This window comes from Sapajus apella, unplaced genomic scaffold (genome assembly GCF_009761245.1).
Source record: "Sapajus apella isolate SASKATOON/1434 unplaced genomic scaffold, GSC_monkey_1.0 scaffold94, whole genome shotgun sequence".
NCBI classification, from domain to species: Eukaryota; Metazoa; Chordata; class Mammalia; order Primates; family Cebidae; genus Sapajus; species Sapajus apella.
The window spans coordinates 3,054,308-3,077,949 of NW_022437034.1; the positions used below are offsets into that span (position 1 = coordinate 3,054,308).

General features: G+C 53.1%; 2 protein-coding genes across 8 annotated transcripts in view; one reads left to right on the forward strand and one right to left on the reverse strand.

Moving 5' to 3' along the window:
- CDH23 (cadherin related 23) overlaps positions 1-10,690 on the forward strand; it is a 418,948-nt gene extending 408,258 nt beyond the window's left edge. For 4 of the 5 annotated variants that reach the window (XM_032256266.1, XM_032256267.1, XM_032256268.1 and 1 more), the window contains 14 exons: positions 1,387-1,578; positions 1,748-1,861; positions 2,885-3,014; positions 3,123-3,374; positions 3,453-3,614; positions 5,388-5,644; positions 6,026-6,123; positions 6,854-6,974; positions 7,050-7,129; positions 7,258-7,298; positions 7,505-7,565; positions 8,016-8,145; positions 8,312-8,434; positions 9,621-10,690. In XM_032256266.1, coding sequence (XP_032112157.1) covers positions 1,387-1,578; positions 1,748-1,861; positions 2,885-3,014; positions 3,123-3,374; positions 3,453-3,614; positions 5,388-5,644; positions 6,026-6,123; positions 6,854-6,974; positions 7,050-7,129; positions 7,258-7,298; positions 7,505-7,565; positions 8,016-8,145; positions 8,312-8,434; positions 9,621-9,947 — 2,088 coding nt within the window. In that variant the 3' untranslated portion in view covers positions 9,948-10,690. Of the gene's footprint in view, positions 1-1,386; positions 1,579-1,747; positions 1,862-2,884; positions 3,015-3,122; positions 3,375-3,452; positions 3,615-5,387; positions 5,645-6,025; positions 6,124-6,853; positions 6,975-7,049; positions 7,130-7,257; positions 7,299-7,504; positions 7,566-8,015; positions 8,146-8,311; positions 8,435-8,782; positions 8,888-9,620 lie in introns of all 5 variants that reach the window. The other variant, XM_032256272.1, reaches the window with a different exon arrangement.
- Positions 10,691-10,959: 269 nt separating this feature from the next.
- The window catches only part of PSAP (prosaposin), a 36,585-nt gene continuing 23,902 nt past the window's right edge, over positions 10,960-23,642 (reverse strand). The window contains exons 5-15 of one of the 3 annotated variants that reach the window (XM_032256274.1): positions 23,193-23,393; positions 22,334-22,477; positions 20,510-20,566; positions 18,664-18,672; positions 16,734-16,865; positions 15,112-15,207; positions 14,590-14,776; positions 14,341-14,498; positions 13,912-13,992; positions 13,506-13,613; positions 10,960-12,118 (exon numbers count right to left, since the gene is read on the reverse strand). In XM_032256274.1, coding sequence (XP_032112165.1) covers positions 12,083-12,118; positions 13,506-13,613; positions 13,912-13,992; positions 14,341-14,498; positions 14,590-14,776; positions 15,112-15,207; positions 16,734-16,865; positions 18,664-18,672; positions 20,510-20,566; positions 22,334-22,477; positions 23,193-23,393 — 1,209 coding nt within the window. In that variant the 3' untranslated portion in view covers positions 10,960-12,082. The remainder of the gene's footprint in view (positions 12,119-13,505; positions 13,614-13,911; positions 13,993-14,340; positions 14,499-14,589; positions 14,777-15,111; positions 15,208-16,733; positions 16,866-18,663; positions 18,673-20,509; positions 20,567-22,333; positions 22,478-23,192; positions 23,394-23,642) is intronic. The other 2 variants (XM_032256275.1, XM_032256276.1) reach the window with 2 other exon arrangements.

Sequence of the window (23,642 nt, forward strand, 5' to 3'; positions counted from 1 at the left end):
GGCCCAGAGTGCTCCTTAATGGCACCATCAGAGTGTCTCCCACTTATTCTTTGTCCCCCAAACTCCTCCCAGGCTCCACATCTCAGAATGCCCATGCTAAGCCCATCTTGTCATTCTGTCTCCTCTTTGAGGTCCTTCAGGAGAAACCTCTCCCAGGGCGGACCTCGAAGAAGCATTGTGCCTTACCATGTGCTTTGCTTTTTTACCTTGTGTCTAGTGTCTCATCTGCAGCGACTGGGCAGTCAGTCCTCTTTGCTGTGCCCACTAGGGAGCCCAGAGTGGTCAGACCATCTTGAGCGACCCTGCACGGTCTTAGGGCTTACATCATCTTGCTTCCCACCCCTCAGCTTCCATCTTCCTGCCAACCAATTTTTTTCTTTACCCTAATTTTTTAACTTGATCAATCTTATTATAATTTATATATTCTTGTCAGCTGCATCAAATCTCTTGTGGAATGAGGCAGGGTATACATTAATAATAATCTAGTCCTTTTTCACACCAAAGGCCCCATTTATGAAGACTTTCCCTTCAAGGGTTTTGCATTTGGAAAGATTATGGGTCTCCTGAACAACCCAAATTTATTAATTATCTACATGTCATCCTACTTTTTATTAATTAGATGTAACTGCCATTTAGAACTTCCAATTGTCATGATCCTCGAGATAAACAATGAAACCATGCTGAGCTGATCATTTTTCAACGAAAATCTAAAAAGTGCGCCCTTTCTTTTGCTCTGGGCAGCTTAGTCATGGGTCAATGTATGATTTCAATGAGGTTTTCAAGATCTTTGACATAGCTCAATGGTGTTCAGAAGGCTGAGGCTCAGAGAGGTGAGGTGGCATGTCTAGGTTCCAGGCAGGTTAGTAACAGACTAGACCCTGGTGGCCAACCCCTATCCTATCCACCATGTCACCCTGCCTGCGTGTCCCCCACTTTCTGTGTCCACCATTGGATGGATGGTGTTGTTTGGAGACACCCAGAGTTCTTGTGTTTGGGGTAGCAGAGAGAGCAAGAGTGATACAGGACAAAGGGTGGCTGCGGCCTCTGTGCTTGGGTCCCCTCTGTCCGGTAAACCTCAGCGTGCAATGAATGGGACTGGAAGGACGCAGGCAGCCCTTGGAAAAATGGTCATTCTGGGAAGGCTTGAAGCATGTGGCTCTCAGGCTGGACTGTCAGTGGACAATGGCCTTAACTTGGGTTGGGGAGGAGAGAAGAGGGATAGCAGCTAGCAGAAGCCCAGAATCCAGCTGAGCAGGCAGGTGCTCCTGGCGGGTGCTGGGTGAGGACGTTGAGCTACCGCAGGAGAAAGAGTGAGGGTTCCCTCAGAGCCTGGGAGCTGAGATTCTCTCAGCGGTCCAGGAGCCTCCCTCCCCATGCTCCCCGCAGGAGATCCCGCTGCGCTCCAACGTGTATGAGGTCTACGCCACGGACAAAGACGAGGGCCTCAACGGGGCGGTGCGCTACAGCTTCCTGAAGACAGCTGGCAGCCGGGACTGGGAGTTCTTCACCATCGACCCAATCAGTGGCCTCATCCAGACTGCACAGCGCCTGGACCGGGAGACCCAGGCGGTGTACAGCGTAAGGGCGGGGCCCGGTGTGAGGGGCGGGGCCTGAGGCGGGCTTTCTTCTGGGCAAGAGTCCCGCACCTTGCCTCCTGGAAAGTATCTAGGGGACCTGGCCACCAGGAAGTCCCCAGTCCAACGCCTTCTCCCAGTCTTCCCCTCTGACTGTGCTCTTCCGCTCCTAGCTCATCTTGGTGGCCAGTGACCTGGGCCAGCCGGTGCCATACGAGACTATGCAGCCGCTGCAGGTGGCCCTGGAGGACATAGATGACAACGAACCCCTCTTCGTGAGGCCTCCAGTGAGTTTGCCCACCTGCGCTGGTCGCACCCACACAGGGACTCACCTGCCTGCAAGCACACATGCGCACACACTCTCCTATACACACTGCGCCAACATACACATTTGGCTAGACACAGAAGCATCTCTCTGCATGCACTTCATACAAGAACAACTATTTATTGAGCAGCTGTGTTACACTGTATTGAGCTATACTGAGCACTATTTCAAAACACTACCCAGAGATTTAAAAAAAAAAAAAAAAAAGAAGACCAAAATGCCTGATTCATGGAACTGATACCCTTGTCTTTGTGCACACACACAGGAAGCATGAAAATCAGCTCTGATTTTTTTTTCCTTTTTGGAGACGGAGACTTGCTCTGTTGCCCAGGCTGGAGTGCAGTGGCATGATCTTGGCTCACTGCAACCTCCTTCTCCCGGGCTCAAGTGATTCTCCTGCCTCAGCCTCCCAAGTAGCCCACCACTTAGCCTGGCTAAGTTTTGTATTTTTAGTAGACACGGGGTTTTTGCTGTGTTGGTCAGGCTGGTCTTGAACTCCTGACCTCAAGTGATCCTTCTGCCTCAGCCTCCCAAAATGCTGGGATTACAGGCGTGGGCCACTGCCGTCCACCCCACCCAGCTTTGATTTATTGATATGGGGCTGAGATGAAATTGACAGCAGGGCTGAGGGCCCTTCCTGTGGACTCCAACTCTCTGGTTATTTGTGTGTGTGTGCACATGTGATGTGATGTTCCCTGGAGACTATTGAGTGTGCGCACATACACATGCATGTGCATATGAGTAAGGTGTGTGCTCCTCTCATTTAAACACTCTTTTGGGTTCTGGGCAACACTCTGTGAGGGCAGAGCTCAGGTCCCCAGGCCATGCTTTGCTCCCTTGAGGTTACCACAGTTCTGCTCACCTATAAGGCCTGGACAGTAAACTCCCTCAGCACCTACAAAGTCACTGCCCAGGGCCCCGAAGCAGGGACTGGAAGCTCAGGCCTTCCCTTGGCCACTGTGATGACATCCCCCTCTCCCTGCAGAAAGGCAGCCCCCAGTACCAGCTGCTGACAGTGCCTGAGCACTCGCCACGCGGCACCCTCGTGGGCAATGTGACGGGCGCCGTGGACGCCGATGAGGGCCCCAACGCAATCGTGTACTACTTCATCGCAGGTGGGGCCCAACAGAGCTAGTGCCCTGATTACCTGGGGCTAGAGATGACCCCAATATGCCCCACCTCTGGCCCTGCCCCCTCACCCTATCCCATGGTCCCACCCTCAGCTGGCAACGAAGAGAAGAACTTCCATCTGCAGCCCGACGGGCGTCTGCTGGTGGTGCAGGACCTGGACCGGGAGCGAGAAGCCGTCTTCTCCTTCATCGTCAAGGCCTCCAGCAATCGCAGCTGGACACCTCCCCATGGACCCTCCCCAGCCCTCGACCTGGTTGCTGACCTCACACTGCAGGAGGTGCGCATTGTGCTAGAGGACATCAACGACCAGCCGCCACGCTTCACCAAGGCTGAGTACACTGCAGGTGCACGGACTGGAGCCTGGGCACGAGGTGTGGGGTGGCCCCTGCCCTGCCACTTACACCACATGCCTGTTCCTGCAGGGGTGGCCACCGACGCCAAGGTGGGCTCAGAGTTGATCCGGGTGCTGGCCCTGGACGCAGACATTGGCAACAACAGCCTTGTCTTCTACAGCATTCTGGCCATCCACTACTTCCGGGCCCTTGCCAACGACTCTGAAGATGTGGGCCAGGTCTTCACCATGGGTAGGGGCCTGGCAGCACATGAGTGGCCTCTAGCCGTGACCTCTCAGTCACTGCATGGACTGCCATCTGGAGGAGATAGGGTCTGGGGGAGCACCATAGGATATGGGTGGCCCCCCAACTAGCCATGCCAATCCTATTCATCCACCTATCCAGCAATCTGTTCTCCAGCGTATCCACCTATCCACCTCACATCTACCAACCAGCCCTTTCTTCTTTTCATTCATTCTTCTTCTCAACTCATTTATCTATTACTTATCCATCCATCCATGTATCCACACTTCTGTCTGTGCTCCCATCCGTCTGTCCATCCCTCCATCTCTTCATTCCTCCTTCCTTTTATCCATCCATCCATTCGTCTGTCCTTCCGTCCATCCTTTGTTCCTTCCATCTGTCCATCCATCCTCCTTTCATTCATCTGTCCATCTACCCATCCTCCCATTCTCCTTCCCATAATACCTGCCTGTTTTTCCAGTTGTGCACCTCACCCTCCCCTATGTCAGGCATTGTGCTAGGCACCGGGGCAGCAGGATTCAAAGAGCACATTTATACCTGTGGATGTGCGTGTTTGCTTGTGCATTGACCTGTGTGGGTGGCTAAGACTCTCCAGGTCAGGCTCTAGAAGATGCCCCTGTGAGTGTCCCATTACCTTACTCCCACCCCCAACCCTTTCCCCCTTCTCCATGTAAAGACTCCTCCTCTGTATGCCTCGTCCGTGGCCTGGTATTCCAGGCTCACTAGATCTTCCTCCTAATCCCTCTTTCGATTCCACATCCACCTGCTGTCCTTAAGGGCCCTGTGCCCAGCCTAGCTAAGCTGCTTAGCATCCCCTCAGCCTGCTCTCTCCCATCCTCCTCTAGCCTTTGACCCTTCTGCCTTCATTGCATGGACCCCTTCTCTGCCTTCGGACATCCCTCCCCGACCCTTCAAGGTCTAGTTCATGCACCACCTCCTCCAGTTATGCAAGCAGACACCATCCCTTTGTCCTCTGAGCTCTCACTGATCTTACTGTAATAAATCAAGGCACAGAGAGGCTCAGTAGCTTGCTTGAGGTCACACAGCTAGGAAGTGACAAATTTTGAGCCCAGTGTATCGTCCTTTAAGAGAAGACTATGCTGTACCACCTCTGATCATCTCTTCTGTGGGTTTTTTGGAGTTTTGTTTGTTTTGTTTTGTTTTGTTTTTTGGTGATAGAGTCTAACTCTGTTGCCCAGGCTGGGGTGCAGTGGCGTGACCTCGGCTCACTGCACGCTCTGCCTCTGAGTTCAAGTGATTCTCCTGCCTCAGCCTCCCCAGTAGTCTCCCAAGTAGCTGGGATTATGAGCATGCACCACCATGCCCAGCTAGTTTTTGTATTTTTAGTAGAGATGGGGTTTCATCATGTTGGCCAGGCTGGTCTCAGACTCCTGGCCACAAGTGATCCACCCACCTCAGCCTCCCACAGTGTTGAGAATGCAGGCGTGAGCCACTATGCTCGGCCTTGTTTGTGGAATTCTGAGGTGCATGGTCCATTGCACACTAGCATAGGACAACAGAGTCACAAACTCGTCATCTGCACTCCCCCGTGATGCTAACCAGCTGAGCTGAAACCCAAGTCACTGCCACTTCAGATGGCCATCATTCCCACTTGCCTGTCACCTTTGCCCCCTACTGGGCCCTGTGGGCACTTGTGCTGCCTCCCCTAAATGTCCCCACCTACCCCGAGGCTCATGTCCCTTCCTGGGGATGCGGGGCACTGAGTCTCTGAGCTGTGCCCTGCCTTCGGGCTTCCTGCAGGGAGCGTGGACGGCATCCTGCGCACCTTTGACCTCTTCATGGCCTACAGCCCCGGCTACTTCGTGGTGGACATTGTGGCTCGAGACCTGGCAGGCCACAACGACACGGCCATCATCGGCATCTACATCCTGAGGGACGACCAGCGCGTCAAGATTGTCATTAATGAGATCCCTGACCGTGTGCGTGGCTTTGAGGAGGAGTTCATCCACCTGCTCTCCAACATCACTGGTGCCATTGTCAACACTGACGATGTGCAGGTGCCTCCTGGGACCACCTGGGGCCAGGGCAGTGAAGGGAGAAGGGGAGGCCAGGCCACAGGAGAGACAGGACATTGTGCAAAGGCCAGGGTTTGAAAGGCAGTATAGGTCCCACTTAGTCATTTCCTAGCAGTGCGGCTTTGGCAAAGTTCTCCCAGGTTTCTGGGCCTCAGTTTCCGCCTCCATAAAATGGGGCCAGTAATAAATAGTACCTGATCCAATATGGGTAAAGTGATTGGCACCGTGCCTGGTCCTCAACAAACATTCAGTAGTGAGGGGTCTATTCGCAGGGAAGGGCAGAAGGGGCTCCTAGAAGAGGCTTGCCCATCCCTGTGGCCCCTGCTGTGGTGGCCATACCCTACAAAGCCCCTTCCCATCTAGTTCCATGTGGACAAGAAGGGTCGAGTGAACTTTGCACAGACAGAGCTGCTCATCCACGTGGTAAACCGGGATACCAACCGCATCCTGGACGTGGACCGGTGAGTGAGGGTCTGTGCTTGGACTGTCGGTCTGTCTGTCTGCTTGCCTCCCTGCCCTGGAGTAGGGGAGGGGACCCACCAAAGAAGACACAGACCATATCATCAGGCCCACTGTGTGGGGCCATCCCCCAGAAGTAGGAAGGGCTAGGAGTAAAAGGGCAGAGTTTGGGGGCTATAAGCAACTCCATCCCTCTGATCCTTCCTCTTCCCATCTGTAAAATGGGAATATTCAGGCCGGGGGTGGTGGCTCACACCTATCATCCCTGCACTTTGGGAGGCTGAGCTGGGTGGATCACTTGAGTTCGAGACTAGCCTGACCAATATGGTAAAATCCCATCTCTACTAAAAATACAAAAATTAGCCGAGCGTGGTGGCATGCACCTATAGTCCCAGCTACTCAGGAGGCTGAGGCAGGAGAATCGCTTGAACCTTGGAGGTGGAGACTGCAGTGAGCTGAGATTGTGCTACTGCACTCCAGCCTGGGCGACAGAGCAAGACTCCATCTTAAAAAAAAATAGCGGGGAGCATTCCAACCACTGTGAGGATGGAGCAGGATCACTACATGAAGGTTCGAGGAACCTTGTAAAACACAAAGCTTTCCCCACCGGGTGGACCTCAATCTTGCAACGTTTGGGGGTGATGAACTTTGCGGGCTTGAGGCAGGAGCAGAGCAGACTGTCATGGGGGGAATGGCTGAGGAGAAGAGCTGAGACCCCTGCCGCTCGCCCAGGGTGATCCAGATGATTGACGAGAACAAGGAGCAGCTGCGAAATCTTTTCCGGAACTACAATGTCCTGGACGTGCAGCCTGCCATCTCCATCCGGCTGCCGGACGACATGTCTGCCCTGCAGGTACCTGGTGGCCCTGACCCACAGCCCCTCCCACCCTCCCCGCCGCCCAGGCTCACCCTGGCCCTGCTCCCACAGATGGCAATCATCGTCCTGGCCATCCTCCTATTCCTGGCTGCCATGCTGTTCGTCCTCATGAACTGGTACTACAGGACCGTGTGAGTGTCCCCCACCCCTGCCCTCACAGGGTCGACCACCTGCTCCCAGACGGCCACGGGGCTGGCAGGGCCTGAGATGCCAGCTTGGCCCCAGCCCCCCTCACCTGCCCCTCTCTGCTTCTCTCTAGACACAAAAGGAAGCTCAAGGCCATTGTGGCTGGCTCAGCTGGTGAGTGAGGGCCTTGGTGGGGGGACAGGTGAGAAGCAGCAGCAGGCTGGGAGACTGGAGTGCCCACCTGGGTCTCACAAGGCTGGTTCAAGCCCTGCATTGGGCCCAGGACCACGCCCCCAAACCCTACCCTCCCTCATCCCCCAATAGCACCCCTACTTCCAGCTATTCCACTCCCCTCCATGCCCCGCCCCTTGTCCCTGCAGGGAATCGTGGCTTCATCGACATCATGGACATGCCTAACACCAACAAGTACTCCTTTGACGGGTGAGTGGCGTCCTGGCCCTGCCCTGGCCCCTCCGGGGAGCCCTGCCAGGACCCAGCTGGGGAGAGCTGCCATCTCCCAGTGCTGGGGCAGCCGAAACCCGGGCTGTTGGCGCCCCCTGGTGGGCGGGCCACGCTCCCTCCACCCTCAGAAACCGCGTGGCTGAGAGGGGCTCTCCACCCTGATAGGCCTCAAGTTCCAGGGGTGCAGACTTTGGGTGGTGGGTGCAGGGTGAAGGCTCCACACCAAAGGCAATCCAGAGTGACATGCGGTCCTGGTTCTAGCGGGATGCTAGGGTGGGAACACGCACCACAGGTGCCAGGGCCTCACACCCCAGCCAGTGAAAGGACTACCTGGGTCAGGGAAATGGGCAGGGTGTGGGGTGAAGCTGGGAGGGCACCTGTCTACTCCAGCCTTCCCTCCTTCCCCACGCTTTCCCTCCCTAACTGCAGAGCCAACCCCGTGTGGCTGGATCCCTTCTGTCGGAACCTTGAGCTGGCTGCCCAGGCGGAGCATGAGGATGACCTGCCAGAGAACCTCAGCGAGATCGCCGACCTATGGAACAGCCCCACGCGCACCCACGTGAGCCAGGGCCAGGCCAGGGGTGGGCAGGCATCACAAGGGGCGGGTGGAGGGGCTGGGTCTTTGTGACCTCTGGCCCAGGAGCTGTGTTCTTTCAGGGGTGGCCCCTGCCTTGTGCATGTGTGTGGGGCCTGCCTCTGCTCCAGCTAATGTCCCCTCTCCCCAGGGAACTTTTGGGCGTGAGCCAGCAGCTGTCAAGCCTGATGATGACCGATACCTGCGGGCTGCCATCCAGGAGTATGACAACATTGCCAAGCTGGGCCAGATCATTCGGGAGGGGCCCATCAAGGTGAGCCCTCCCTGCGGGCTCCGCACCCAGTCCCCTGGCTGAGGTCGGACCCCACTCCAGAGAACACAGGGCAGTGGAGACCCCAAGGCTCAGCTAGACCCACCCTCCACTGGGGCAAGAATACCAGGGCTGATGGGGAGCTGCTGCAGCCTGCGGTGGCCTTGAGGGCAGGGCTCAGGAGTGAGTCTATGTGTGTTCAGGTTGGCCACCGTCCCCAGGGTCTGCTGCTGATCCTCTCCCCTAGGATCACCAGGATCAGATGTCTCTGTACCCAGGACTCCCAGGCGAGAGGAGGGATGAGGCAGGCAGGGAGGGCCTTGGTGGGGGTTAACCCTTTCCCTTCCCCAGGGCTCGCTGCTGAAGGTGGTCCTGGAGGATTACCTGCGGCTCAAAAAGCTCTTTGCACAGCGGATGGTGCAAAAAGCCTCCTCCTGCCACTCCTCCATCTCTGAGGTAGCCGGCCAGGCGGCCGGGAGCTGTGTGCTGTGCCCCAGCCTGGGGATGCTCTCTTTCTTGCTGTCCTTTTTTGTGTCTCTGGAGCTCTGCAGCCAGGACCAAAGACAGCAATGTGTGGGGGCCAGGAAGTCAGACAGCAGGCTCTGCTCTCTGGGCTTTTGGGGGCTTTCATAGGAATGGAGTGGGCTCTGAGGCAGTCTTTCTCAGGTTAGAGAAAGACCTCAAGAACATACCTTTGTGGGTGATGTCATTTTAAGAAACTTGGCTGGGTGCAGTGGCTCACACGTGTAATCCTAGCACTTTGGGAGGCCGAGACAGATGGATCACTTGAGGTGAGAGGTTCCAGACCAGCCTGGCCAACAGGGCGTGCCTGTAATCCCAGCTACTCGGGAGGCTGAGGCAGGAGAATGGCTTGAACTCAGGAGACGGAGGTTGCAGTGAGCTGAAATCGCATCACTGCACTCCAGCCAAGGTGGAAGAGCCAGACTCTGTCTCAAAAACACACACACACACACAATTTTCACAAGAGTCGATCCTCCTGAGAACCCGTCTGCAGCACGTTAAGCATTCAGTTTCCCTTTGCACACAGTTTGAGAAACGGAGTCTGACAGGCTTGCTGCGGTAGGAGCCCAGGGTTCATCCACATAGCCAGTGGGTCTCTGGGGCTGTCCACCTGCTAATCCCTTGGGCACAGCCTTGAGCATGTGGGGGTCCTGGCCTCTTCTTGCAGCTGATCCAGACTGAGCTGGACGAGGAGCCAGGGGACCACAGCCCAGGGCAGGGTAGCCTGCGCTTCTGCCACAAGCCACCAGTGGAGCTCAAGGGTCCTGATGGGATCCATGTGGTGCATGGCAGCACAGGCACGCTGCTGGCCACCGACCTCAACAGCCTGCCTGAGGATGACCAGAAGGCCCTGGGCCGCTCACTGGAGACGCTGACTGCTGCCGAGGTCACTGCCTTCGAGCGCAACGCCCGCACAGAATCCGCCAAATCCACGCCCCTGCACAAACTTCGCGATGTGATCATGGAGAGCCCCCTGGAGATCACAGAGCTGTGACTAGACAGGGAAGCATCATGGGTGTGAGCAGCGCCACCCACCACCCCCTCCCAGGGTGGGAGCAAGGGCAGGGACAGGGCCAATTGGGGAGGTCCCTCTCAAGGTCAGCCATGAGAGACAAGCTTGGCTTGGCCCTGGCGGCCCACATCAGCTGCTCAGATCCCACTTTTGCCAGACGCTCAATTTAGCATCTGACCTCTACCTTCATAAAATCTGTTATTTTTATAAGAAAACCAAACAAAAACGCTAAGTGTCTAAGGACAAGGTAAGGAGGGTCACTGGGGCCCTGGAGTCTGGGGACCAGCGAGGCTCAGGCTGAGCCGAAAGAGGCTGAGCAGACCTTCCTCCCTCCTGGCTCCACCTAGCACCATCCCCTCCAGCTGAGCAGGAACAAGGGAGGCCCAGCTTGGGCATCCCCTGCTGGCCGGACACCCCTGACTTCAGTCCAAGTCCCACTGCATTTCTGCCATATCCCTGCTGGATGTCCAGGTGGAGGCAGCATCCCCACGTGGACAAGAAGGTCAATGTCAATGAACAAGCATCCTCTCCATTTCACTGGCTTCCCAAATGTGCCCAGCTTATAAAGAGAAATGACTGATGTTCCCTTGGGTTTTGAATGTGGAGTGCTTGTGTATTCTTTTTAAATTAAGTTATTCCCTCAATAGTTTCCCCTTGGTTTTGTTTAACTGGTGCTCACTACGAATTTCTGGAATGGTCTGTTTAAAAAGCAAGGCAGCTCTCAAGGAACTGGCAATGCGCTCTGACTCTGGCCTCTGGAGAGTGGGGACAGGCAGGCGAAGGGCAGGGCCGACCTTCAGGTGCACCCAATCTACTGCTGGCCCTGAGTCTTGGGGGAGGAACAGGTAGGATTTTCCTTTATCCACTTTGCTTTTGTTCTCTGGCCAAGAGGGGTCATGGGAGTGCTGGGCACCAATGGTGTTGTGGGCTCAGAGCTAATCAGAGACGAACAAACTCTTCTGGCTGAGGAGTGACAGAAACACTTAGGACCAGATCTGGTTAACAGAGTTTTATTGTTAAATCACAGAAACTCTAGTGCAAAACAAAAATCACAAAATCCATTTACTAGTAACTGCATGTCCTACTGGCTTTGCTTGCTGTCTCCTGGCAACCAGAAGGGGACAGAAGCGTGAGTGCCCAAGTGGCCCGCAGACAGCACCCACCCCACACCCAGCAGACCCCTCGGCATGCTGCCCTCCACCAGGAAGCTAGAGGCCTAGGAGCTCGCCATCCACATTTATTTCAAAAAAAAAAAGGTCAAAAGGAGCATCTATGAGACGGGAGAGGGGTGCAGGCTGAAGCAGCGCCTCAGCAGCCAGGGACACGCAGGCAACACGAGCAGGCACAGCGCGGCCACCACTGGCCACACACAAAGCCAGGCCCACGGGGCCTTCCGAGAGCTAGCAGGTCACATTCAGGCAGACGGCCCCCTTCCCACCCAAACCCACAGAACCCCGAGCAAGGCATCACCAGGAAAGACACGGGAAAGCCAAATCATGGTTGACCTGGGGACAGAGAACCCTTGGCCCCACTGATGTCCCGAGCCACCAGCAGCTGCTTTCAAAATTCCTGTGCTATTACAGCAGGAATTACATTATCGAAAAAGCCTAATTATTCCAAGCTTCTAATCTTACACATAAAACTGCCTTTGTTTTGCTGCTTTGTACAGCTGAGAGGTCCAGGAAACAGAGAGGGTATCTGGCAGGGCAGGAGGCCACCTCAGAAGCCCAGGCCCACCAGTGCCCAAGCACATGTCAGGGCTCGGTCAAACAAGGCCCCAACCAAGAGGGTCGGTGGCCTCCTGTCAAGAAGCTGTGGCTCAGGCCAGCAGAGCTCTGTCCTCCTCCAGCAGGTGCCACGCAAGGGTGGGCTCAAAGGCCTCCAGTGCATCACCATCGTCTAACAGAAAGAAAGGGGGCACTGAAGCAGCTATGTCTGCCAGGGGCTAGGGCCTCCCTTGCAGACAGCAATGCTACAATAAAGGACACAGAAACGGGGGAGGTGGGGGAGCCCTATTTTTATAACAAAGTCAGACAGATCTGTGCGTTCACTCCCCAAGACACACGAGTAGAAAAAACCGAGTGCTGCGGCTTCTGCAAGATGAACTATTCCTCCTCCTAGTTCCACACGTGGCGTCTGCAATGCTCAAGAGCCTGGCAGGAGAGAGGAAGCTGGGTTTAGTCTTAAGAGGACAAACTCCATTCCAGCCCATCAGTGTATCAGATTATCACCCAAAAACAGGACCTGTTCTCAGGTCAGCTTGATGGCACCAGATGCTCAAGACCCAGGACAGGATCTCACTTAAAAGCAGGGAACACGTGGCCATGAGTTTTGGGAACTTCTTTTTTTTTTTTGGAGTCTCACTCTGTCGCCCAGGTTGGAGTACAGTGGTGTGATCCCAGGTCACTGCAACCTCTGCCTCCTGGGTTCAAGCAATTCTCCTGTCTCAGCCTCCTGAGTAGCCGGGATTATAGGTGTACACCACCACACCGGGCTAAATTTTGTATTTTTAGTACAGACAGGGTTTCACCACGTATCAGGCTGGTCTTGAACTCCTGACCTCATGATCTGCCCACCTCAGCCTCCCAAAGTGCTGGGATTACAGGCATGAGCCACTGCACCCAGCCCAGAGTTTTGGGAACTTCTAAGGCACAAGTCCAGGGCAGCAGATGCCTGAAGTAGTTTGCAGATGAGTACCCATGCAGGCAGGGCTCAGGACCCTTCATCTACTTACACCTGGCACCCAGTGTCCTGCTATCAGCCTGCACGCTGATCCCCATGCAGAACCTCCTTGCCTGAGTTGGGCTACACACCAGCTCAGGCCTTGACAAGCGGGCCCACATTTCCCCAGGACAGCAGCAGAACCAGCCATGGGGTGGGGCTGGCAGTGGAGATGGGCTGGAGCCTAGCTGGAGGAAAGAGCTGGACAAGGCCAGAATGGGGCCCCCTGCCCCTCCCTGCAGTGGTCCAAGATGACAAAACCACCACTGACATGTCACAAGGAAGGCAGTAAGGAAGGAAAAGTTGCGCAAAGCAACATTAAGCAACAGGGACCAGACCAAACATCCCCACCCAGGGAAGCAGCACAGGTCACCCAGCTGGTGGCTGCCAGGGCCACAGTGCCCTGGGGCGGCTAGGCAGGGACCAGCTCTCAGGGCCTTGAGTGAAGGCTCCAGCCAGGGCAAACATGTTCCTGGGAAACAGGGCCTGGGCAATGAATCCCACAGACCCTGTGCAGTCCCTGGAGTGACCCTGTACAAGTATGACACTGTCATAAGGGAAATGAAGACCAAAGTAACAAGGCAGAAGCAAAAATACTAAAAAAACAAAATCAACCCCACCCTTCACTCCAAGAGTGTAGTTCACCCTGCCTTTTCTAGCGGACCATGAGTGAGCCTAACCACCTCTCTGAGCCTCAGTTTTCCAACGACATAAAAGCAGGGTGGAGAGCTGACCGCTGACTTCCCATCAAAGCAGGATTCTCACACAGGCTGCCCCGGGGCAAGACAGGCTGGTGGCACCGTCTGCTGAGCTACTCACATTGCACTGGGCTGCTGTCTCTGCGTTCTGGCACCAGTAGCTTGGGCCCCATACACACTTCTCAGTTCCCAACAAGGGCTTATGGGCTGAGGGGCAGGCTCCAATTTTCTATATGGTAAGAAGAAGAAAAAAAGGGGAGAATGAGAGCTGCCCAACATATCTCTTTCAAAACTACGATCACAGTTTCCAGGAGCGAGGATCAGAGCTCTACCACACTCTTTCAGAACATCAGGGTTGCTGAGGAAAGGGATGGGGCTTAGGGGGCTGGCTCCCTGCCTTCTTTGCTCTCCCACAGCGGAACCGACACTCCACCCCGCAGCCACTTCTCAGAGCAACCCTTCCGGGTCTCTGCAGCTCCCCAGGTTACAGCTGCCCAAGAGGACCCACATCACCCAGTGAGGCTCACCAAGCACACGAAGGAAGGGTCCATCACCTCCACCAGGATCTCAATCAGCACGGGCTCATACTCCGCCACGAACTGATCACACTGCAAAGGAAAACGGACACACGTCCAGCTCTGCGGGAGTCTGAGCACAGTGGGGCACAAAAGGCCAGGCAGGCCCTGGAAACACTCTTCCCGGAGAGCTCCTGGCATTCCCAGCCCCGTGAGTCCTGGGGCCTCCCTTCCCAGACTCCCTACCTACATTTGGCCTCTACTTCAGGTTGCTTTCCCCAGTGGCTCATCTTAAGCCAGTGAATCACCTCCAAGTAAAACTTCATTGGACTCCACGGCCAGAGACAGAAACAGCTGGTTTTCCATGAAAATGTGCCCCAGCCTTGGCATGCTCCATCAGGTTCTGATACGCTGGCCCACCACAGCCCAGCCCGGGTATACCTGCTTCTGGTAAGGGTCAGGCAGGAAGCTGCAGCCTTTCTCAAGAGCAGCCAGGATCTCTTCCTTGGTGCTGTTTTTCTCCAGGTTGCGATCCAAATAACCCACCAGCTTCTTGCACACCTCGCAGAAGCCACCATCCTTCGGCTGAGTGACGTGAACTACATGAAAGGGCGGCGGGCTCAGGGCTGGCAGGGCCCTCCCCGACCCAAGAGGGGCACCATCCTCTCCCGCACCACGCCCAGCGCTCACCGGTCAGCGCAGGCAGCTGCGTGCCGGAGCAGAGGCGCAGTATGCCGCACACCACCTCGGGGCTGACCTCCTGCATCAGGATGGACAGGATGGAGCTGCCGTACGTATTCACCACCTCCTGGCACTCTTCTGACAAGGACTTTGGCAGCTTCGCACACATCTTGTCAAAAGCGTTGAGTATTTCTTTCTGAAACCCACAAAAGGATCCTGTGAGAAGATGGGAGGCTGGGCGAGGGTGGAGGAGATTCTGAAATGCTTAAAATGGCCAGGAAATGAGTCAATGATGGGTGCTGTTTCTACCGCCAGAAAATTATCGAGCCACAAAGCAGAGCCACAGTGCCCACCCCTCCCCCCCCTACCAGCCCAGAGGTCCCACTGGTGAGGACTGCCTTCCACGAGATGGGACGTGGCTGCACACATGCCAAGGCTGGGCCAAGCCCTCTCTCCTGCGGGATTTTCCCACTGGGACATTCTGGCTCAGGGGGCAGGAGAGGGCCTCCCCCTGCCAGGAGGGCAGCACACCTCAGTCTTGTTGTTGTCAATCAGCTTGGTCACCTCCTTCACCAGGAATTCACACACCTCACAGTAAACATCAGACTCCGCTGGGACCTCCTGCTTCTGTGGAAAGAGTAGAGGAGTACTTGAATGCTGGGACTCGCAGCCCTTGGTCTTGCTCCCCTAAAGGAAAGGGATGCAGAGACCAGAGTGGGTTGGCCACATCAAGGGCCACTGCCTACTGAATTCCAAATGATGTGCAGCGGCTTCCTCTCAGTATCCAAGTTAATCCCCTATTTTTATATGGTGGGAAACTCGCCACACCCCTTACCCCAATCCTCTGCCACCACTGCTTCCCCCTAACCCCACCAAAACAAAACTCAGGAATTCATAGTTCAGGAGATAGAGAGTCCCTTCCCCATCCCAAGGGGCTGTCCTGATGATGTGTTCAGTTACAACTGTTTCCGCCTTCAGGGTTCATTTTGGGGAGCAGGACAAAGGAAGGAGTTCAGTAAGGCGCACTATCTGGAAGACAGAATGCTGAACACATTTCAGGTCTACTCGTGTCTCCCACGCCTCATGAGCACTTGAGAATGCTCTGCTAGATCCACCTTTAATAAGGCAATACTGTTACAGAAACTGTTCTGTGACAGTGGAAATGTTCTCTACTCCTGCTGTCCACTAGAGGCTCTAGCTCCCTGTGCGCTGAGCACTTGCAATGTGGCTGGTGTAGCCAAGGGGCTGGATTTTTAATTTTGCTCCATGGTATTTCACTGAAACTTAAGTAATCACATGTGGCTGTAACTCTTCACTTTATCTGGCCATCACTTTGGTCACCAGGCAGGGCTGGGCTGAGGAGCATCCCATGGAGGGGAAGGCAAGAAGCAGTGCTTCCTGGATTCCAGCTAACACTCCGGCCTGTCCCCTGGGCCACACACTCTGCACATGCAGAGAGGAGACAGCAGAGGGAGACGGGCAGCTGGCAGTCAAGTGCCGTGGGATGTTCTAGAACAAGAAGCGTGTGCATGTGCCAGGCGTTAATGCATCACACAGCCCAGGCCTTGAAGAACTGTAACGTAAGCCCCAGGGCACGATGACATCATCTGATCGCCACAGCCCCCAACATGCTGCCTGACCCATAATAAATGCCGAATACATTTATTACGGGATGAAGTAGTCTGATCTCCACCAAATGAGGTGTTCTAAACAAAAGAGACACCCACACATACTTAGTATACAGGCTGCAGGCCCAGTGAGGCTTCCGTATACTCTGAGGGGTGTGGTGGGGACATCCAGTCTGTCAGGGCCACAGGATGGGGAAGGACACCCAGACAGCACGTGAGAAAGTGAGGCTGGAGCCAGACACTGCAAAGTCACTGGTCAATGGCACACTGAAAATATGCAGACTTGATCCCACCAACACTAGGGTTGACAACCACAGACATAAAATGTTTCCAAGAGAGCTCAGGTTTGGGGGCTGCATTAGCATGGAACCAGCGATCACAAACTCAAAAGCCCGTAGGAACCAGGCAGGGAACCAAAAGAAACATGTGGCTCATAGGATGTGATGTGACACAGCAGGGACTGGACAGCAGGGAGTGGTGTGGCACCACGCGGCCCTGGTCAGCACACACAGTGACACCGGGTACCTTAATGGGCTCCACCAGTTCCAGGGCAGGGATGACGTCCTTGGAGGCCACTTTGGCAGGGACCAGAGTCTGCATGGGCATCTCCTTCACCTCATCGCAGAACCCAACCAGCCCACAGATCTCCTTGGGTTGCTGAAGAGAGCACAGAACAACCAGTCAGCGGCACCTGCGCCCACTGGCCCCTAGTCCCATCCAGCCAGAGGACAGTGAGCTGGACAGCACCCTGGGCCCAGTGTCAAGGCTGCCTCCCTCTCCCCCTCCCACAAGTGGACAGATTCCAGATTCTACGTTAAAGGGCTCGTGTCTAAAGCAGTACATATGTGCCAGTTACATCTGGGGGAGGAGGCCACACAAAACATTTAAGGGACATCGAACAGAGTCTCTATCCAGAGCCACCACGAGGAAGGGAGACTCCCCGTACCTTCAGCACCTCCAAGGACACCTGGTCTCTCTAGAATGTGTTTTTCAGGCCACTCTAGGTAGGAACTAAGCTATGTTTTTTCTAGAGGGGAAACTACCATGCCTATAAACTGCAAACTAACAAAACTAAACGTGTTAGGAATCAAACCACACCGGACCTTTCAGTGGCAGGACCATTTAAAATGATGCAGTAAGGAGAAATGCTGGCTTTTTAAAAACCACATTATGTGTTCACAACTGCATACTGTGCACATGAAAACCCAACCCCCCAATGGATGAATCATTTCAAGCCACATCTCCAGATTGATCCCCTTTCACCATCTAGACACCTAACACAGAGCACTAGCTAGTCTAGACATCCTGACCATGACACTCTGATGGCCAAGAGCAAGACAAGCATATATACTCTGTATACCATGGAAATCAATGCAACCAGCAGCTAGCTCTGAGCCTGATTGCATTTTTGCCTCCCAGCACCAAACCCTAAAGCGGCAGGAACAAAAGTGCTAAAAACGGGACCTGTTAAGGGAAAAGAGCTAGATCATGACAGTGGCTCAGCTTGTTTTAATATCAAGAAGGCTCGAGAATTAAATAAGACTGGGGGAGTCTGAAAAGTACATCCCAAGTACCCGATCTCCGGCACAACTTAAGAATGAAAAAAAAAAAAATCAGAAAGCCGCTGAAGATACAGCAAGCTTTTTAGAAGAGGCCAAGATTCACGAGGTATAGGGCTGCTTCTGCCTCTATCAGCTTTGTTCTAACTCCTTGAAGTGGCCTAGGTGAAAATTCAGGTATTTCAACCAAAGTGCTCTCCCATTAGACTTCAAAAAAAGCTCTAATGCTAATCCTAGGATGGATGCCGATGCTCAGAAGGTGGCAGTGCTCAGGACGGTCTCAAAGGACCCTGGCTCACAGCAAGTATGGACGGGGCACTTGGTTCCTGCAGCACGCCATTTGACGTGCCTCTAGATCTCAGAAGATCCTGTCACTCAGAGGGGCAGAAGCCACAATCAAGAGATTGTTTCCAATTCTCTGGATCCGAACAGCCAGCTTGCTGGCTGCTTGCAAATGTTTGCTCATGCAGCAGCAGCATTTCTGTGGTTACGAAAAACAGCACTAAAGACATGCAATGCCTATTTGCGTTGTGACAGACACAAGGCGCCCTGGGGAAGCCAGACCTACAATGGACTTCCTAGTCAGCCTACGCTGAAGGAAGCTGGGCCACCCATGGTTCCCCAATGTCACACTGGTAGCCTGCATGTACGTATGCTGTATGTAGATTGTGGCCAGAACAAAAGGCTCTGTTGGCTTCATTTTTCTGGCCTCCCTCTAGAGGAGATGAGACCCCCCCGCCCCACGAGAGAGGGACCCTGCCTCTCGTAACCATTCCTTGTATCCTTGTATCTGTCAGAGTTAATCATGCCATACCAAAAAAAAAAAAAAAAAAAAAAAGGAGCAAAATAACTAGAGGAAGCAGCAGCCCACTATAAGCAGATTCCCGGACACATACCTGATCCTGCTGTTGAACAAAAAGACAGGAAATCGGAGGTGAAAATAAGAGAAAGGAAAGGATACAACAGTTAAGAAAAATTAAAACAACATCAAGCAGTTAACCACGTGTAAGGATGTCCCAAGAAGTTCAGGGGAAATGCTGTTGCAGTCAGATCTTAGCAACCTACCTTGTTCCTGCTATCTCATGGACAAGGGGCCTGAAAGCTTTCCAGGCCCTGCAGGGATAGAGCGTTTGGGGGCCGTCCTGCTCCTCTGTGCACCATCTCCACATCTCACACACTAAATCACACTCTAAACACTGTGCAGCAGGGGCCCCAGAAAACGCCACCTGATGAAGGGTCTCCATCCTCAGGAGCTCCACTGGCCCCACAGGTTAGTGACCAGCAGCACCTCAGACCAAGACACAGGGCTGCCCAAGTAAGTGGGGTGTGTTATAGACACCCTGAGGGGTCAGGAATCCTGGGCAATCTACCGCAGGTGGCCAAATGCCAGCCTGCAAGGCCAATTTAACAATGTATCCAAAGCCTCATGCTTCCATTCAGCAGTTCTAGCTTTCGTTCTCTACACTAAGCGGAAAGGCGGGGATGTGCACAGATGTATGCATTTGGCTATAAGGATATTCATCTTCCCAAAGGCAAACCTGAAAACAACCTAGACATCTGGCCACAGGGGACTGGTTATGTAAATACTGTTCTATGTTCACAAGTGATTATTATGCAAGCACTTAATCATTCGTACAAGAATATTCAATGGCCAACTTATGTTTAGGCAAAAATGCAAACTACAAAGTACAAGGTAGTATATATGACCCCGCTGACATTTTTTAAAACTCCAAATGATTTTTGATGTGGGAAGTATTGTCCATATTTTTCAGAACATTTCTACACAGTATAACTTTTATAATGAGAAAGTCAGCTATAAGGAAGTACTTCAGGAGACGAAGTCACATCAATGCTTATCTTTACCTACTTTGGGTGCATGTCTTTGTAAGCTGCCTTTGTTTTAAAACATGGTAGGCTGTGAGTAATAATCCCAAATAAACCACTCCTCCTGGGTGCCTTGCTTGAGTGGTTAGAGCAGGTCAGAGTCAATCTTTCAGGCTCCTTGGCCGGACGAATCTGGCTCCAACTACTTAACTGTGCTGCTGTAGCACAAAACAGGCGTCACTGTATTCTGAAAAAATACCCTTTCTGTGCAAAACAGATGATGGGCCAGTTTCCTGACCCCTGGATCAGAGAACAAACTCAAACACTGGCATGTCAACCTCAAGTAGTCAGAAAGCATGACAGAGAGGGAAAACTTGCAGCCCTCCCCCTCAGCCCCGCCAATCAGATCTAAGGAGGCAGTGCCTTTCCAGATGGGTGTTCTTGATTCTAATGAAGGAACCCCCTAAGGCCAGTGCAGAAATTACCAGCCCAAGCAGCAGCTTCAGCGGACACTGCTGCAGCGCACAGGACAGACTCTGGGAAGCAGTATGCCCCCCATTCAGGCGGCAACGCAGCCATTCTCAGGCCAGGCTTAGTTGAGCACTTGACTTATACAGATCCCAGGGTTACAGCAAGACCTAGAAACCTGCTGACTGGCCTGAATGGGCAGAGACTAACAAAATGCCAGGAAGCCACCAGGGCAGTGCCGGGGATCAAGATGCTTCAGCCTCTCCCATGACGGGAGAGGTGCTGAGATCGCAAGTGGGGAGTCCCCTAGCCAGAGGGTTCCATTTGGCCCAATTCAGTGCTCCGAGGTTAAAAAAGGAAAACTAAACCATCTAATATTCAAAATTCCTGGAAATGGCGAACTTCGAAAACCAAAGAAAAATGCCAACGAGGGGCCTCCCTGCCACCTACCATGTGCATCATCATCTGGATGGCAATTTCAGAATACTGGCTGATATAGTTCTTGCACTGAGGAGAGAGAAACAGACTGCTAGTTAAACAAATCACTGCAACAATGCACCAAAAACCAACTGGCCAAAAAAAAACCCCAACATTTCCAACAGTGGCAACTGGTGACTATCAAGCAAGTTTCTAAGGCAGAATTTTATACATTTCTGCTCGGGGACAGTTTTAGTAAGATAAAAATGACAATATGGTCCTTCTATCATCTATAGAAAATGTGTGCAAAAGACATTTTGAAAACGTGTCTTAAGAGACCTTAAAGATTCCAGCCTCCTGTCTCCTTTATCTTCTAGCCCCACTTGCCCCAGGATCACACAGCGGCTACTCAGTGGCAATCTGGAGAGAAGGCAGCTAGGAGAGACGCAGCCTAGGAACTGGAAATTACCTTTCAAAACCATTTTACACAATACAATCTCCGATGGCACTGTAAAGCTTAAAGCCAGTACAGTCAAGTTATGATGATTTTTAACTGCCTATTTTCCGACTATCTAGAGACTTCCCATAGACTCCACAGAATTGCTTGTTGTAGTTGGGGAGCTTCTACAGAGAGAGGACCAAGGGTGGTATGATACAGCCTCTCAGGAGTGTTCTACTGGGAAACCTACTTAAATGGTGTTATGCAAAGACACTTAAAATGAGGCTACAGGATTCCTAGGCTTTCAAAATCAATGAACGTTAACCTGACTGACATTCCCAATGGAGAATAAGTCAGAGGGAAACCCTCAGCTGGGCGTGGTGGCTCACTCCTGTAATCCCAGCTACTTGGGAGGCTGCGGAGAGGACTGCTTGAGCCCAGGAGGTAAAGGCTGCAGTGAGCTGTGCCTCTGCACTCCAGCCTGGGCGACAGAGCTAAACACTGTCTCAAGAAAAAAGGAGGAGAGAGAAAGCCTCATCTCCTAGAGCCAGCCACTCCACCCAAAAAGCCTTTCTAGATCCCAAAGGACAGCATGATTACAACCAGCTTTCCACCTGCTGGTCTAGCAGATTTCTTCAGTTGTCAGGTACTAAAAATAGCATTTTGGTTTTACACATCCATCTGCGTGTGATTAATAATGTTGGAATAGGGACCCAGAATGAAACCATCTACCTAAGGGGCCAAGAAATGAGTTTCTGAGCCCAGAGGACTAAGGGAGGCTTCCAGGGGAACCATGGTCAGCAACCATGCTTGCTGCAGGAGCTCAGCTGGAATTCTGAGAGTCACATAAGGCCAGGTGCAGTGGCTCACACCTGTAATCCCAGCACTTTGGGAAGCCAAGGTGGGCAGATCACTTGAGGTCAGGAGTTCGAGACCAGCCTGGGCAACAGTGAAACTCCATCTCTACTAAAAATACAAATATTAGCTGGGCATAGTGGCATGCACCTATGCATAGTAATCCCAGCTACTCGGGAGGCTGAGGCAGAAGAATCACTTGAACCCAGGAGGCGGAGGTTGCAGTGAGCTGAGATCGTGCCACTGCACTCCAGCCTGGGCAACAGACATTGTCCCAAACAAACAAAAAAAAAGGGGGAGTAAAACGTGTTTCTACAGGGGTTCCTAATACACAGTGTGCCTCACAGAAAGAAAATCTTCCCAGAAATGGTCTCCTGCTTTTTGTCCCCAGTTTTGTTACATAATCAGATTTCATTGACCAAAATAGATTCAAGTCTCCACTACCTAGTCAAGCTGCTTTCTGAGAAAAAAGAAAAGCATACTGTCTGAACGCCCTACTCCAGCCTCCAGAACCCAGCTCCCAGGCCCAGGGCATCCTCAATGCACAGGGACACAGGGCTCACCATGTCAGCCATGCCAGGGCCCAGGCGGTCACACTGCTCCTTGGCATGCTCCACCAAGGCCTGGACAAAGGTGGAGTTGGTCCGTACAGCAGTCTGGATGTCGGTCACCATCTGAATGCAGTCCTGGCAAACGTCCCCATCAACCTATAGGAGAGGCAGCTAGGTCAGCAACCTAAGAGGACTCAAATTCCTAGGCAAATGTCCTTATACACTCAGGGCTGCAGCATTAGAGGGCACACTTACTGACCAGTTCCTAAGGTGCTTTACAGGCTCTCAAATTACTTATTACTTAAAATCAATTGAGTGTTCATTACAGTAACAGTATGGTATAAAAAGGGGGTTTAGATAAAAAGGTTGGCCAGGCACAGTGGCTCACACTGGTAATCCCAGCACTTTGGGAGGCTGAGGCAGGCAGATTGCTTGAACCCAGGAGTTTGGGGCTAGCCTGGACAATATGGCAAAACAAAAAATACAAAAATTAGCCAGGTGTGGTGGTGTGCATCTGTACTCCCAGCTACTTAGGAGGCTAAGGTGAGAGGATCGCTTAAGCCTCAGAAGTGGAGGCTGCAGTGAACCACGATCACACCGCTGCACTCCAGCTTGGGTGACAGAACAAAACCCTGTCTCAAAAACAAAAGAAGTACAATTTCTTAAAAGGGGGTTCATCTTTGCATATTTTAAATATCCCGTTCTTCAGAAACTTCATGGTGCAAGCATTTAAAGGCTGGCTCATGTAACTCCAGAGTCAAGTGCAGGGATAAGCCCCAGTTTAAGAACTGCAGGTGCACTCTCTGCCCCTTTTGTCTCACCTCCAGTGCAGCCAAAAATGGAGCCCTCAGCGGGCAGCCCATTGTCTTACCTTTGGCTGGGGCTTGCTGCGGGGCCCGTCCTGAGGGTAGAGGAGGAGAGGGATGTTGGCCATGAAGGGGGCCACCAGCTCACTCATGTCCAGCTCTGGAATCTTATTGGACTCCAGCTGCTTCTGGTGATTCAGCTCTGCCAGGTGCTTCTGGAGAGACTCGCAGAGGCTGAGAGCAGAGCACACCTCCCCGGGACGGCTCTGGTGGGAAGGAAAGAAACCCCACTGAAAATCCTCTCCCCAGGGGGAAACAAGACAGGCCATCTGGTGCCTCTGAATTAGTCCCTCTCTTTAAATCCCTTAAAAGAAACACAAACCTGCTGTCTAAATTCAAACTGCTCAGCATACCCGAGAATGTCAAAATTACCCAATCCAAGTGCCTAACCACACAGCAGCCCCTAAGCTTCCTCAGTTATCCTGTTGGGCAATGATACAGTTTGGCTGTGTCCC